The sequence below is a fragment of the Dendropsophus ebraccatus genome, chromosome 15, assembly GCF_027789765.1.
Source record: "Dendropsophus ebraccatus isolate aDenEbr1 chromosome 15, aDenEbr1.pat, whole genome shotgun sequence".
Lineage (NCBI taxonomy): Eukaryota > Metazoa > Chordata > Amphibia > Anura > Hylidae > Dendropsophus > Dendropsophus ebraccatus.
In genome coordinates, this window is record NC_091468.1 from 63231572 (window position 1) to 63245824 (window position 14253).

Below are 14253 nucleotides of genomic sequence, written 5' to 3' on the forward strand. Positions count from 1 at the left end.
CAGCTCAGTCTGCCAGCCAGGCAGGGGTTAAGTGGTGATGCTGTGCGCAGCATCACCACTTAATTTCTTAGGAGGAGCAGAACACCAAAATGGATGCATGTTCTGCTCCTCCTTAGGGATGTCACTTACCACTCCTGGCTGTGTATTCATCTGCACTGCAGTCACTAGTGATAATCATGTGACTGTCACTAGAGGCTGCAATAAATAAATAAATACATAGCCAGGAGCCAGGAGTGGTAAGTGACGTTCCCAAGGAGGAGCAGAACATCCATCATTTTGGTGCTCTGCTCATCCTAGGTGGTTAAATGGTGATGCAGTGCACAGCATAACCACTTAACCCCTGCCTGGTTGGTACACTGAGCCGGAAGCATGCTTACAGGGTATGCATCCCGATCAGCAGCAGTACAGACAGGGCCCACTCAGGAGAAGACGTTTTCTGCTCTTGAGTTGGAAACCCTGTTTGGAGCAGGGATTCCCTTTATTATGAAGGGATTTCCTGCTCCTTTAAAGAGTGGTGCCCGAAAACCTTCGATACCTGTCAGCTGAACAATAGTTCGGCCGACAGTTATCTCCTCCAGGTTTGTTCTTATTCCTTTCAAATTTTGAGTACTGAACATAAATTTTTGGTACGAATACCGCATTGTTTGAAGACAGAGATGTTTGAGATCCAAGGTACCTCTTGTATAATGAAATTCTCAATGCCGTAGTATCTATGTTTTTCTGATTACGCACCATCCATTTGTTTCTTTTCATTCATCCCAATAGGCCACCAGTCAGACAGATCTAGAAAACTGGGTTACAGCAATTCACTCTGCCTGTGCCTCACTTTTTGCCAAAAAACACGGGAAGGAAGACACTATCAGATTGCTGAAAAGTCAGACCAGAAGTCTGATGCAAAAGGTTGACATGGACAGCAAGATGAAGAAGATGGCAGAGCTGCAACTGTCTATTGTCAGTGACCCAAAGAATAGAAAAGCCATAGAGAACCAGGTACGTTCACTACTTATGTTATTTATTACATGGGTTACGGATTATGGCCTCTTTTATTATTATTATTATTATTATTATTATTATTATTATTATTCACTGATCTCAAGGCTGCATTGGGGAGTATATACCGTATATACCATACACATGGATACAATCTTCTTTCTGTTTATACATGTGGATACAATCTACGCTAAGAGCATAAAATGGGTTGAATAAAGGAAGAGATTATTTCATTACAATGGTTGGAGTGCTGAGAGTTTGATTTTTTTTTTAGACCTGTGAAGTGCTGCTCTCCTCCACAGATATGCCCATTGCCATCTCTGGACATACTCTTAAAGGGGTACTTCAGATTTAAAAAAATATATATATATGTATATTTTTTAATCAGCAGGTATCACAAAGTTATATAGACTTTTATTTAAAAATCTCCATTCTCCCAGTACTTATCAGCTGCTGTATGCCCTGTCAGAAGTGACGTATTCTTTCCAATTTGTCACACTGCTTTCTGCTGTCACCTGCTCTGAACAGTTCCTGACATGGACAGAGGTGGCAGCAGAGAGCACTGTGTCAGACTGGAAAGAATACACCACTTCATGCAGAGCATACAGCAGCTGATAAGTACTTGAGATTTTTAAATAGAAGTAATTTACAAATCTGTATAACTTTCTGAAAACAATTTAAAAAACACTTTTTTCTTTCGGAGTACCCCTTTAAGTAATGTAAATGTTTATTTCTCAGCATTGCAGTGCGTTTCCTTTATTTCTGGGCATATAACATCATGAATGTTATTTATAAAGGTGTTATACACTAACCTGCACACTTCCCAGCTGCCTGGGAGTCAGTGTGGAAGCCTGCTGGGATAACAAGCTTCAGAAATACTTGTAATTCTCTTCCTTTCTAGCTGTGGCTCCATTGTTTTTTTCTATGCTCTCTTTTATGTAAAGCAGTCATGTTCCATGCTAAAGGGCAGCCGACGCAAACTAGAAAATGATGTGCCATGGTTTCTGAAACCTGTGGAGGTGGAAAGACTATTGTTACTGATATCAAAAAGTTTTTGCATTAAATATGACTCACCGCAGCCCCTCCGGCCCCTTAAAGTGGCCCTACAGCTAAGTGAAATCACTCTCCAGCTTGTGGAATGGAGATTTGCTGATTGCTAGGTAAGTCTCCTAATTCCATAGAGGGAGGAATTCACAGTACATGTGTGTGACTATCCAGCGGCACTCACGGCAGGGTTACGTCATGTGTGTGAATACCCAGCGGCACTCGCGGCAGGGTTACGTCATGTGTGTGAATACTCAGCGGCACTCGCGGCAGGGTTATGTCATGTGTGTGAATATTTAGCGGCACTCACAGTAGGATTTACAGATTTGTAATTTAAAAATAAGTATTGGTCTTCCAGTACTTATCAGTGGCTGTATGTCCTGCAGGAAGTGTTGTATTCTTTCCAGTCTGACACAGTGCTCTCTGCTGCCACCTCTGTCCATGTCAGGAACTGTCAACCAACAAAACACAGTAATCACTGAACTCAAGGAGAACAGCGAAAAAAATTCCAATGAAGTACTCAATCAAGAGTCTCCACTGATGCCCCCCAAAATTTAAATATGCAAAACAAGAGTCCGTGGAGCCTCAGTTACGAGTCTCAAAACACGGGATAGCCAGATATCTCTAGCCTGTTGCCAACGGGGTGCCTCCATGATGGGGAGAGCACCACACCACCCTGATAAATAACCCCTTAAGTCCCACTCGGTTGCGAGTATTGGAACATAGACAGGGAAACAACAGGGTGGCCCCATGTCAGGAACTGTCCAGAGCAGCAGCAAATCCCCATAGAAAACCTCTTCTGCTCTGAACAGTTCCTGACATTGATATGGTGCGCCCTGAACGGCCAGAGATGAGTTCATAGTATGTATTAGGGGCTACTTCACCCCTTTCCCCAGGTGATCATTGGTAGACGTCTTCCTATTTATTCCTGTTAATTATCAGCAAGGGAAGCTGTATTTTTGTCTAACCCCTAGCAGTGTATTCTTTAGATGCAAGCATATTATATAGGCCCATATGAATGAGTATATAGAAAGAGCACTGTCACAAATCAACAGGGATTGTGCTCACAAACAGTTATGCAATATATTTTTTAAACATTTTTTTTTACGTTTTTCATGTTTAAATTAACATTATACATATGGCCACTAGATGTCTCCCTTCCTGTCAAACTGTGCTCCATGCTCCTTCGATGCGATATTTGGTCTTTGCTATGTTAGAAAAAAGGGGGTGCTCGCATTGTATGGTCAGCTCTCCTATCAGCACCAGAGCAGTCTATCTCTGTTTTATGCTGCCCATGGTCCATGGTTAATGACAGATTCCTATTTATGAAGACTATTTTTGGCCGTGTAATACGTCATCGTGCACTAGTGTTTATCCATGGACGTTCTTGACACGTAGTGAAACAATTATCATAGTAATAATAATGGACGTTTTTCCCAGGAGTACTAGAAAAGAACTAGAAGCATTTCTTTCCCCAGCACACCCTCCACAATAGATAGTGTTGGCTCATTCTTCTATAGTCTATTACTTTTGAAGTCAAACACTAACCATGTTCTCAGCCGCTATTTATCCTGGATAATCTGCTGCCCGAGGATTTTCTGTGCTCGGTCATAAGACTAAGGCGTCATATTTTGATCATCTCAAGTAACTTTGGCTCGGTGTACAGTCACTGTATTATTAACCTCTCATGCTTTCCTTACCTCTTTGATCTTTAGATAGATTTTCATCTGTTACTTAAAGGGGTTATCCAGCGCTACAAAAACATGGCCACTTTTCCCCCTACTGTTGTCTCCAGTTCAGGTGCGGTTTGCAATTAAGCTCCATTTACTTCAATGGAACTGACTTTCAGAACTCCACCCAAACTGGAGACAAGAGAGGGGAAAAAAGTGGCCATGTTTTTGTAGCACTGGATAACCCCTTTAAGAGTGACTTAAAGGAAAAAGTAATGTTACTTTAAATAATGGTTTGCTTGTTAAGAGCACATACAGTATATTTACAGTTGATTAAAGGGTAGAGATGAGTGAACTTGTAGAGAGTTTGGGTTCATACAAACCTGAAAGATCAGCATTTGTATCCTGCTGCCTGGAGAAGGTGGATGCAGCCCGAGGACTATCTATGGCTGTATCCAGGTTTCCCAGGCAGCAGGATACAAATGCTGATCGTTCTGGTTTGTTGCATACGCGGACTCTCAGCAACTTGACTCATCTATTTTAAAGGGATTATTCACAGGAAGGGGTTATTAAAGGGGTTATTCACAGGAACAACACTCTTGTCCTCTATTTAGGTGTGATGTTGCTGCTCAGTTCCATTGAAGTGAATAGAGCCAAGTTGTAATACAACAAAATATCTGAGAGCAGGGGTGGCACTGTTTTGAAGAAAGCACCTATGATTTTTTATTCCTCGATAACCCCTATACGTTTGTAATATTGTAAGGTAAAGGGGGTATTCTGATCATTGTATGTTATCATCTAGATATCGGATAGGAACCAACTGCTGGATTGATGGAGTCTGTTGTGATCCCCACTGACAGCGAGAACCGGGGTACTGTATCCACTGGGTGAATGGAGTGGTGGTTGTGCATGCATGCTGCCACACCATTCAAACTCTATGGAACTACTAGAGAAAGTCTAGCACTATACTTGACCATTGGAGGATGCGCGTTCGCTGCTCCACTCATACGGGACACGGGAGCCGGCTTCTCGTGAACAGTCCCAGTCCCAGCAGTTAAATGTATGCTATTCTTCCAGTTATCACCCATAGGTTATTTCCACTACGTACCAATTTTAGAGCCAAATGACAGACGTCTATCGGTAATGGCAGATGCAAATAATGTTCATGAACATTTGGTGCTAAAATGACGGCCATCTGGAATGTAGTGGGAACACAGCCATACAGTGGATAGGTGAAAACTAGTGTTGAGCGGACTTGCCTAACTGTCCATGTTTGGCAACATTCTCCGAACTTTGAGGCCTCATTCACACAATCCCTGCCAAGACCCCTCAGCAATCCGTGCCACGAAAAAATAGGTCATGTCCAGAGGAGGATCGCGGTACGAATCTCCCCAATAGAAGTGCAGCCCCCCCCCCCAACCCCCGCCGCCTGGCAGCATTGATGCCAGGAGTGCATAATCTGACAACTACCGGCCTACTCCCCCCGTACTGTCCGGCTTACACATGTTCACCGGAAGTTGTGTGGACTACGCTGTCTTGTGCTGGCGCCAGGAGAAGAAGGCAACAAGGGACCATGGCACTTCTGGTGAACATGTGTAAGCCAGCTGGCACGGTGGGAGTAGGCGAGTAGTTGTCAGATTATGCGTTCCTGTCAGTGGAGGGTGGCGGTGGGGGGGGGGACACGGGACTTCTATTAGGGGATCTGTGCCACGATCCTCCTCCGCACTAGGACATGTCCTATTGTCCTATTTTTTTGCGGCGTCGTTGCTAGAGGTGAGATTCGAATGCTTTCTAAAATTTTCCGTGGTCAATTTCACAGGACATGTGAATACAGCCTAAAGCTCGCCATTTGACTCGTGGAGGCTAAAGGAGTTGGTTGCCGCCCTAGGGCTGTCTGTGGCTGTGTCCGTATTTTTTTGAGCACTTCTTATGGGCCTATTACCCGGCCCGATAATCGTTTAACAAGGGCTGCATCGTTACCAATGTCCTTGCAGCCCTTGTTTAAACTGTATACATTACCTTTCCAGGCTGCAGGGCTCCTCTTGTGGTCCGCTTCTCCCCGGGTCACGCACGCTCCAGCTTCAGAGCGGCCTGTCTCAGGTCCCGGCCAGTGATTGGCTGAGCGGTCTGTCAGCTAAGACAGGCCACTCTCAAGCTGGAGCGTGCGGGACCTGGGGAGAAGCAGAGTGCAAGAGATGCCCTGCAGCATGTATAGGTAATGTATTCTTCTTTGCAAATCGTCAGCCGCTGGCCGCGCACTGGTATTACGCGTAGCGGTGCACTGTCGAGGACCCGTACATTTCTATTACCTGCTATACATAGTGATTTTTTTAACCCTCTACTTAAAATACTGACATATGGAGATGAAATATTTGACTTAGAGGCCACAAGGTATTTAGCTACTTATCCCGGTATCTGTCTGATAGCATTAGGCTGAATTTATGTCACTTTGTGTCTGGACGCCGGATCTAAGGTTATCTGAGGCTCGTTCCCTGTCTGTTTGGGGTAGTGGATGATAACTTGTATAGGGTCTCCATATGGCTTTATACATTGTGTAATGACCCCCCCAGTGCCATTACCAGTGATTATACACAAAGGCTGGAATTACGGGGACGGCTTCATTAGCTGTAAAGTTAAAATAAGGTAAAACACATGCTACAATTTATTATAGATTAAAGGATCCCGGGTCTGATCAGGAAACTCTTGAAAAGAACATCTGGCTTAGATTGAGATGTATTGATTGGTTCCAGACGGCTCCTTTGTGATACCCTGTGGCAGCGAGCACATGGCGCCCTCCATGCAGCCCGCTCTTTGTGTGTCTCAGCTCAGAGAGCTCAGTTTGTTACTTGGAATTAGAAGGTTTTCATTTCCGTTCATGTTTCGTTTCATGAAAACTTTGATCGGACAGACATGTTGCCTTTTATGTAACTTATTTTACAAGAGACATCTGACACGGTTACATGTCTGTTATATACGGCCGTTACCATTATATAGTACTTATTATGGAACATGCTTCCATCCTTATCATGTATCAATGAATAGAACATGTAAGCACGTTTATGAAGCAAAGTCACCAGATCTATATACTTTAGGTAATGCTTAAAGGGATATTCCCATCTCAACTTATATAGTTAAAAGGGTTATCCAGTGAAAAACTTTTTCTTTCAAATCAAACTTTGTCAGAAAGTTATATAGTTTTGTAATTTACTTCTATTTAAAAATCTTTAGACTTCTCATACTTATCAGCTGCTGTATGTCCTGAAGGAAGTGGTGTATTCTTTCCAGTCTGACACAGTGCTCTCTGCTGCCACCCCTGTCCATGTTAGGAACTGTCCAGAGCAGGAGAGGGTTTTCGATGGGGATTTGCTACTGCTCTGGGCAGTTCCTGACATGGACAGAGGTGGCAGCAGAGAGCACTGTGTCAGACTGGAAAGAATTCACCACTTCCTGCAGGACATACAGCAGCTGATAAGTGCTGGAAGACTGGAGATTTTTAAATAGAAGTAAATTACAAATCTATATAACTTTATGAAACCAGATGATTTGAAAGAAAACAATTTTTGCTTGAGTACCTCTTTAAACTTGTAGGACTCATCAACTTAATGCAAATACATTAAAATAAATTATGTTCTTACAACGTACTCATTTTGAAAAAACAAAACAAAAAACAAAAAACAACGGCCATTGTCTTCATTAAAGCAACGGCTGTTCTTTTTATACTGCAATGAAATACATTAAAGTCAATGCAGCAACATGAAAACAACAGCCATTGTTACATTAACTTCAATACATTTCATTGCAGTATGAAAAGAACGGCCGTTGTTTTAATCAAACAATGGCTGTTTTTTTTTTCAGAAACAGTACATTGTGCGAACATAGCCTAATACTGACATACATATATATATATATATATATATATATATATATATATATATATATATATACTGTATAATATATTACACACATGTGCATTTTTAAAAAGTAGTCCCTGTAGAGTATATAGGTCATACCGATTAAGTCTGTGTTCACACTTGGCAGATTTGCTGCAGACCCTTGTTTGCTAATGATCTTATTAGTATATATGTTATTGTCATTATTTAGAGAGGGCTGTATGGCCGCTATTCTGTACACAGTTGGTTTTTATTCTGTTTAGTCTGTAATTAATGGCTTAAAGGAGTTAAGAATCTAAGCCGCAGAGCTTAAAGGTGAGGATCAACACATTATCTACTGTCCGAGCGCCTATAACAAGCATATAAAGTAGTAGTTCCCTTCTATTAGACTGTTGTGCATTACAAGTGAGAATACCACCAACCTGCGTGACTGCTGAGAATTCCGTATATTCTGTAAAGGAGTCCCCCATGTATATAGGTAATCTCTGACCGAACCCCCACAGTGAGCTTAGCTGCTCGCCATCTGATCATTTTCCCTTCAGTAACACGACACCATGAGCATTTCTCCAGAGCGAGAGCTTCTCGCCATTGCAGCTCTTCATTTTGGCTAATAGTGAAAAGTTTGGATTGGTTGACTCCTTTCTATTGGTAGCACATGACTTTATAGATGGTGGAGACTAGATAGTTGCTTGTAAATCTAGTGCTGTCTATGGTCACTATAAGCCTCTACTGAGGACTATACATACCATATAAGAGGTCATAAAGAGTTTTGGAGAAGTTAGTGATAAAAGGTTGGTTATCTATATGATGCAGCATTTAAAGTGATACTGTATCCACCAACCCACCTCTGCAAACCTCTGGTACTGTCCATTTATGAGAGTATGTCCTTCCCAGTCCTGTCTTTTAAAGGAGAAGTCGAGTGAAAATTTTTATGAAAGTATTTTATTGTCCCCCAAAAGTTATACAAATCACCAATATGCACTTATTATGGGAAATGCTTATTAAGTGCTTTTTTCCCCCTGCACTTACTGCTGCATCAAGGCTTCACTTCCTGGATAACATGGTGATGTCACTTCCTGGATAACATGGTGATGTCACTTCCTGGATAACATGGTGATGTCACTTCCTGGATAACATAGTGATGTCACTTCCTGGATAACATGGTGATGTCATTTCCTGGATAACATGGTGATGTCACGACCCGACTCCCAGAGCTGTGCGGGCTGTGGCTGCTGGAGAGGATGATGGCAGAGGAATGATCAGTGTCCCTCACCATGTTATCCAGGAAGTGACATCACCATGTTATCCAGGAAGTGACATCACCATTTTATCCAGGAAGTGACATCACCATGTTATCCAGGAAGTGACATCACCATTTTATTCAGGAAGTGGCATCACCATATTATCCAGGAAGTGACATCACCATGTTATCCAGGAAGTTACATTACCATGTTATCCAGGAAGTGACATCACCATGTTATCCAGGAAGTGACATCACCATGTTATCCAGGAAGTGACATCACCATTTTATCCAGGAAGTGACATCACCATGTTATCCAGGAAGTGACATCACCATTTTATCCAGGAAGTGGCCTCACCATATTATCCAGGAAGTGACATCACCATGTTATCCAGGAAGTTACATTACCATGTTATCCAGGAAGTGACATCACCATGTTATCCAGGAAGTGACATCACCATGTTATCCAGGAAGTGGCATCACCATGTTATCCAGGAAGTGAAGCCATGATGCAATAGTAAGTGCAGGGAAAAAAGCTCTTTATGTGCATTTCTCGTAATAAATGTATATTGGGGATTTGTATAACTTTAGGGGGGCAATACAATAAATATTTTTGCTGGACTTCTTTAAAACGTGCCCGGTGCCTTGGTTAGGGTCAAAAATTATCTTTTAATCTGCAGCAGCCAAGTCAATAAAGTGTGGCCTTGAGTGTCTGTGCCCTAGGCCTGTGATGCCTCTCCTTACTTCCTTCCTACCCTCCTCATCATTAGAAACACCCCTGGGCAGGATTTCTCCTATTCATCACTTGTCTAAACAGTGCATATGCCACGCATCATTGACTCAGCTGCTGCAGATTAAAAGATAATTTTTTACCCAAGACACAACCAAGAAGGACTTACTCTCATCAAAACAGACAAAACCAGCGGTTTGGGGGTGGATACAGGATCGCTTTAATAGATTTATGCTATATATATATATATATATATATATATACATATATATATATATATATATATATATATATATATATATATATATAAAGATACTATATATATCTATATATATAATTACAGATGCTGTGTAGAGATGAACAAACTAAACTTCCTGAACTGAGATTCATTTTAAATTTCGAAAGTTTGGTTCAGTACCGAATCGAACTTCTTGCAAAGTTTGGATCAGGTTTGGGAAGATGGTTGCCGCACATCTAACAAAACACATACTTGTCCTCTTCCGGGTCTCCGTTGTCTCCAGTTACCTCCAGCACTTTTAGCCTATCCATGACAGTGATTGGCTGAACAAGATTTTGGCGGCTGCGGGGGACACTGGAAAAGGACGACAGTGGGGGAGTGTGCACAGGTAAGTATAGATGAGCAACAGGTAAGTATAGATGAGTAAATTTTTTGAACCTGCAATCCTTTAGCTGTTTTAGTGCGGTTCGTTTACGGTTAGGTTTGGACCTTTAGAAAAGTTTGCTCATCTCTAATGCCGTGCATGCACGCTGGAGTACCGTGTGACCGGATCCCCATTGGACCATACATTTCTTCAGAGAAACATCTTGTGGTTTAATGCTGATTTTTAGAAATATGTGAGAACCTGATTCTGATGACTAAGCTAAATCCTTGTTACAGATTCAACAGTGGGAACAGAACTTGGAAAAGTTTAATATGGATCTTTTCCGTATGCGCTGCTATTTATCCAGCCTGCAAGGAGGAGAGCTGCCAAACCCCAAAAGTTTACTAGCAGCCGCTGGAAGACCATCAAAACTGGCACTGGGAAGGCTCGGTATATTTTCTGTCTCCTCTTTCCATGCCTTGGTAAGTCGATATGCGTCCACTGATAGATAACGTATTGCTTATAGCTGGTCTGTAGAATGTATGGAATGTATGAATAGAGTGTCCCATTATATGAATGTGAACAGTCCTAGGAGGTTCACTCATAGCCTGGTGATACCGATGCCGATTTGGCATTGCCAAAATGTGCAGATGTACAGATGTGCCAGGCTCTGAAATGGAAGATCTAAACCAGATGTGACTGAGACAAATGAGAATGAACAACGGTGTTAATAGAATCTGTTCCAGTGTTTCAGAATACAGGCTAAACTACTGTGTTTTTCCGAAAATAATACCTACTTTGAAAATACTTCCTAGCTTCATTTTGCAGGCTTTGTGGAGTAGGCTTGAAATACAAGCCCTAGTCCAATTGTAAGCCCTAGTTATAGTCAGCTGACCGATTCCTGAGACTGGTTGCTGAGCATCAGCCAATCAGGGCCAGACTTGTTATGCTCCGCCCCCACCTGCTCAACATGGGCTGCAGGGGAGGCAGGAGGGGTAAGAAGATGCACAGTAGGGGACACTGAAAATGAGGGGATGGAGGGTACGTGGGCCAAATACAGAGGGGAAGGGAGGAATACAGTATGGGGCCTACCTGCAGAGGGGGAGGTATACAGTATGGGGCCTACCTGCAGAGGGGGAGGTATACAGTATGGGGCCTACCTGCAGAGGGGGAGGTATACAGTATAGGGCCTACCTGCAGAGGGGGAGGTATACAGTATGGGGCCTACCTGCAGAGGGGGAGGTATACAGTATGGGGCCTACCTGCAGAGGGGGAGGTATACAGTATGGGGCCTACCTGCAGAGGGGGAGGTATACAGTATAGGGCCTACCTGCAGAGGGGGTATACAGTATGGGGCCTACCTGCAGAGGGGGGACTGCTGCTGCACTAGGTATTGTTACATACAATATAATAACTACTGCTCTGGTGCAGGGGGGAGAACCAGACCATAGGGCCAAGCAGGTTGAAGATGTTGCTGATAGAGATGAGCGCAACTCGAGTCTGAATATTTGGCCTTAGAATATCGGTGGCTGAAGAAGTTGGATGCAGCTAGTGTGGCTGTATCCAGCAGGGCTCCCTAAGGCTGCATCCACCTTCTTCAGCCACCGGGAATCCAATGCCGGACGATCGGACTCCAGCATGCTCCAGTTGCGCTCATCTCTAGATGCTGACTGTGTGTAAACCACCCCCTCCTAGCCAGTTTAACCCCTTAGTGACTGCTCATATTTGTTTTCAGGGAGGTCACTATGGGCTTTGGGTTAGGCTGCTGCTTTCTTACAGCAACAGTCTAGCTGCCCAGCATGGGTCTCCCATGCCAGAATCGCTGGAGCCCAGTTGTCGCTATGACGGCGGGCTCCATACAAACCTAGGTGGGGCTTTGCGGAAGTTGGGCCCTCCAGTCAGAAGATGTGGCCCAACTGCTGTGGTCAACCACGTTTTTGTGTACGTTAAAAAAATGGATCCGTTTTGTAATTTTTTTTTTAATTTTTATAATGAAAATCAATGGAAAAATGGATCCAAATGGATGCATCTGTTTTTCCATACGTTTTTTTGTAAAAAGGATGAAAAAAAAAACATAGTGTGAACCCAGCTTTATGTTTTCTTCCTTCTCAGACATAACATGTGTTGTTACTATTCTGGCAGTATAAGGGCACCTTCACACAGAGAGATATATCTGACAGATTTTTGAAGCCAAAGCCAGGAACAGACTATAAACAGAGAACAGGTCGAAAAGGAAAGACTGAGATTTCTCCTCTTTTCAAACCTATTCTGGGCTTTGGCTTCAATAATCTGTCAGACAAATCTCTCTGTGTAAAGGCCCCCTAAGGGGTTATTTTTTTTGTGGGACTTTTTACTGGCACCATTTATTTCATATAATATATTATGAAGCTAGAAAAAAAAAAAACTATTTATATGGGGAGAAAAAAGTAATTACACAGTTTTCGGTAAAACTGACATGCTACATTTATTCTGAATGTCAGTATGAATCCAACAATCCCAAACTTGTCAGGTTCCCACTGAGCACCAAAGCGTTTGGATCCTGTAATCGCTATTTATTGATCTCTGATGTCGGTAATTACCGACAGGTGTTTTCTACGAATAGCAGCCAGCGCATGCGTGGTATACCCCAGACCCTACAACAGAGTCTGCATCATACTCCCTGGTCAGACCCATGCTGTAACTGTGCGTCATGGGTCGGGAAGGGGTTATTCCCCCCAAAAATGGAAAACAATCACTCTTATGGCTATGTGGATGAAATATTAAAAAAAGTTCTCTTAAAGGGGTAGTTCACCCCCAAAAAATTCTTTCAGATCAGCTGGTGCCAAAAAGTGCCAGAGATTTGTAATTTACTTCTATTTAAAAAAATCTCCAGTCTTCCAGTACTTATCAGCTGCTGTATGCCCTGCAGGAAGTGATTTATTCTCTCCAGTCTGACACAGTGCTCTCTGCTGCCACCTCTGTCCATGTCAGGAACTGTCCAGAGCAGCAGCAAATCCACATAGAAGACCTGTCCTGCTCTCTAGACCGGAAGGAATACACTACTCCCTGCAGGACATAAAGCAGCTGATAAGTACTGGAAGACTTAATATTTTGTGATAGAAGTAAATAACAAATCTCTGGCACTTTCTGTCACCAGTTGATTTGAAAGAAAAAAAAAAGTTTTGGTGAACAACCCCTTTTATGTGACAATATAAAAAAAATGAAGAAAACTGGGGTTAAAGGGGTTAAATAAAACATAGTGGTTTTCTTCCAGAAACAGTGCCGCACCTGTCACCTGGTTGCATGTGGCTCCACTTTAATGGAACACACAAACTGAGGCAGCACTGTTTCTGGCAGAAAGCAGCATTATTTTGTAATCCAGTAATTTGTTTTCAGTGTAAAAATTGAATTTTTGACAATTTTTTTTTTCTCCAGATTTGCTCTCGGGATGAATCTGCTTTACGGAAACGGACATTTTCGCTGTCACATAAAGTGCAGATCAAGAAGAGTTTATTTTCTTCCCTTAAAGGGCTGGATACCCTGGCAAGGAGGGGGAAAGACAAACGTCCTTCAATAACTCAGGTAACATAATCAGACGGCAAGGTTACAAAGAACGTCCCAGATAATTGAATCTGTATTTCTAATGCAGAGAAAGGCCATGTTCACACACTGTATAAACAACGGTCATTCGGTGTGAACGGCCGTTGTTTACTGCTACCTATGGGCGGAATTTATGATCGTGTTCATTAATTCCGGCCGTAGGCAGCTTTAAACAATGGCCGTTCATGACAAATTACCATAGTTTATACAGCGTGTGAACATAGCCTAACGCAGGGGGGTCAGATTAACGTCTCGCCAATTAAAATTCCCATCAGGCCTGGGCAGCTAAAACCAAAGCTTATGCTGTCCAGGCGGGATGGGAATTGTAGTTTTGAAACTTTTTTGAAAATTAGAAACTTTTTTGAAAATTTTACTTTTCCCCTATCCACAAAATAGGGGACAAGTAAGAGATCACGGGGTGTCCGACCCCTGTTTCCCCTGCCGATCTCCGTATCAACCCTCTGCCTCTGGGTCATTAGTAGAACCTCGGGTACGGCACAGGACCCAC

General features: G+C 42.7%; 1 protein-coding gene across 2 annotated transcripts in view; it reads left to right on the plus strand.

Annotated features, from left to right (window-relative positions):
• TIAM2 (TIAM Rac1 associated GEF 2) overlaps nucleotides 1-14253 on the plus strand; it is a 208183-nt gene that overhangs the window by 103040 nt on the left and 90890 nt on the right. For both annotated transcript variants that reach the window (XM_069954907.1, XM_069954908.1), the window contains exons 7-9: nucleotides 766-990; nucleotides 10463-10648; nucleotides 13581-13727. In XM_069954907.1, coding sequence (XP_069811008.1) covers nucleotides 766-990; nucleotides 10463-10648; nucleotides 13581-13727 — 558 coding nt within the window. The remainder of the gene's footprint in view (nucleotides 1-765; nucleotides 991-10462; nucleotides 10649-13580; nucleotides 13728-14253) is intronic.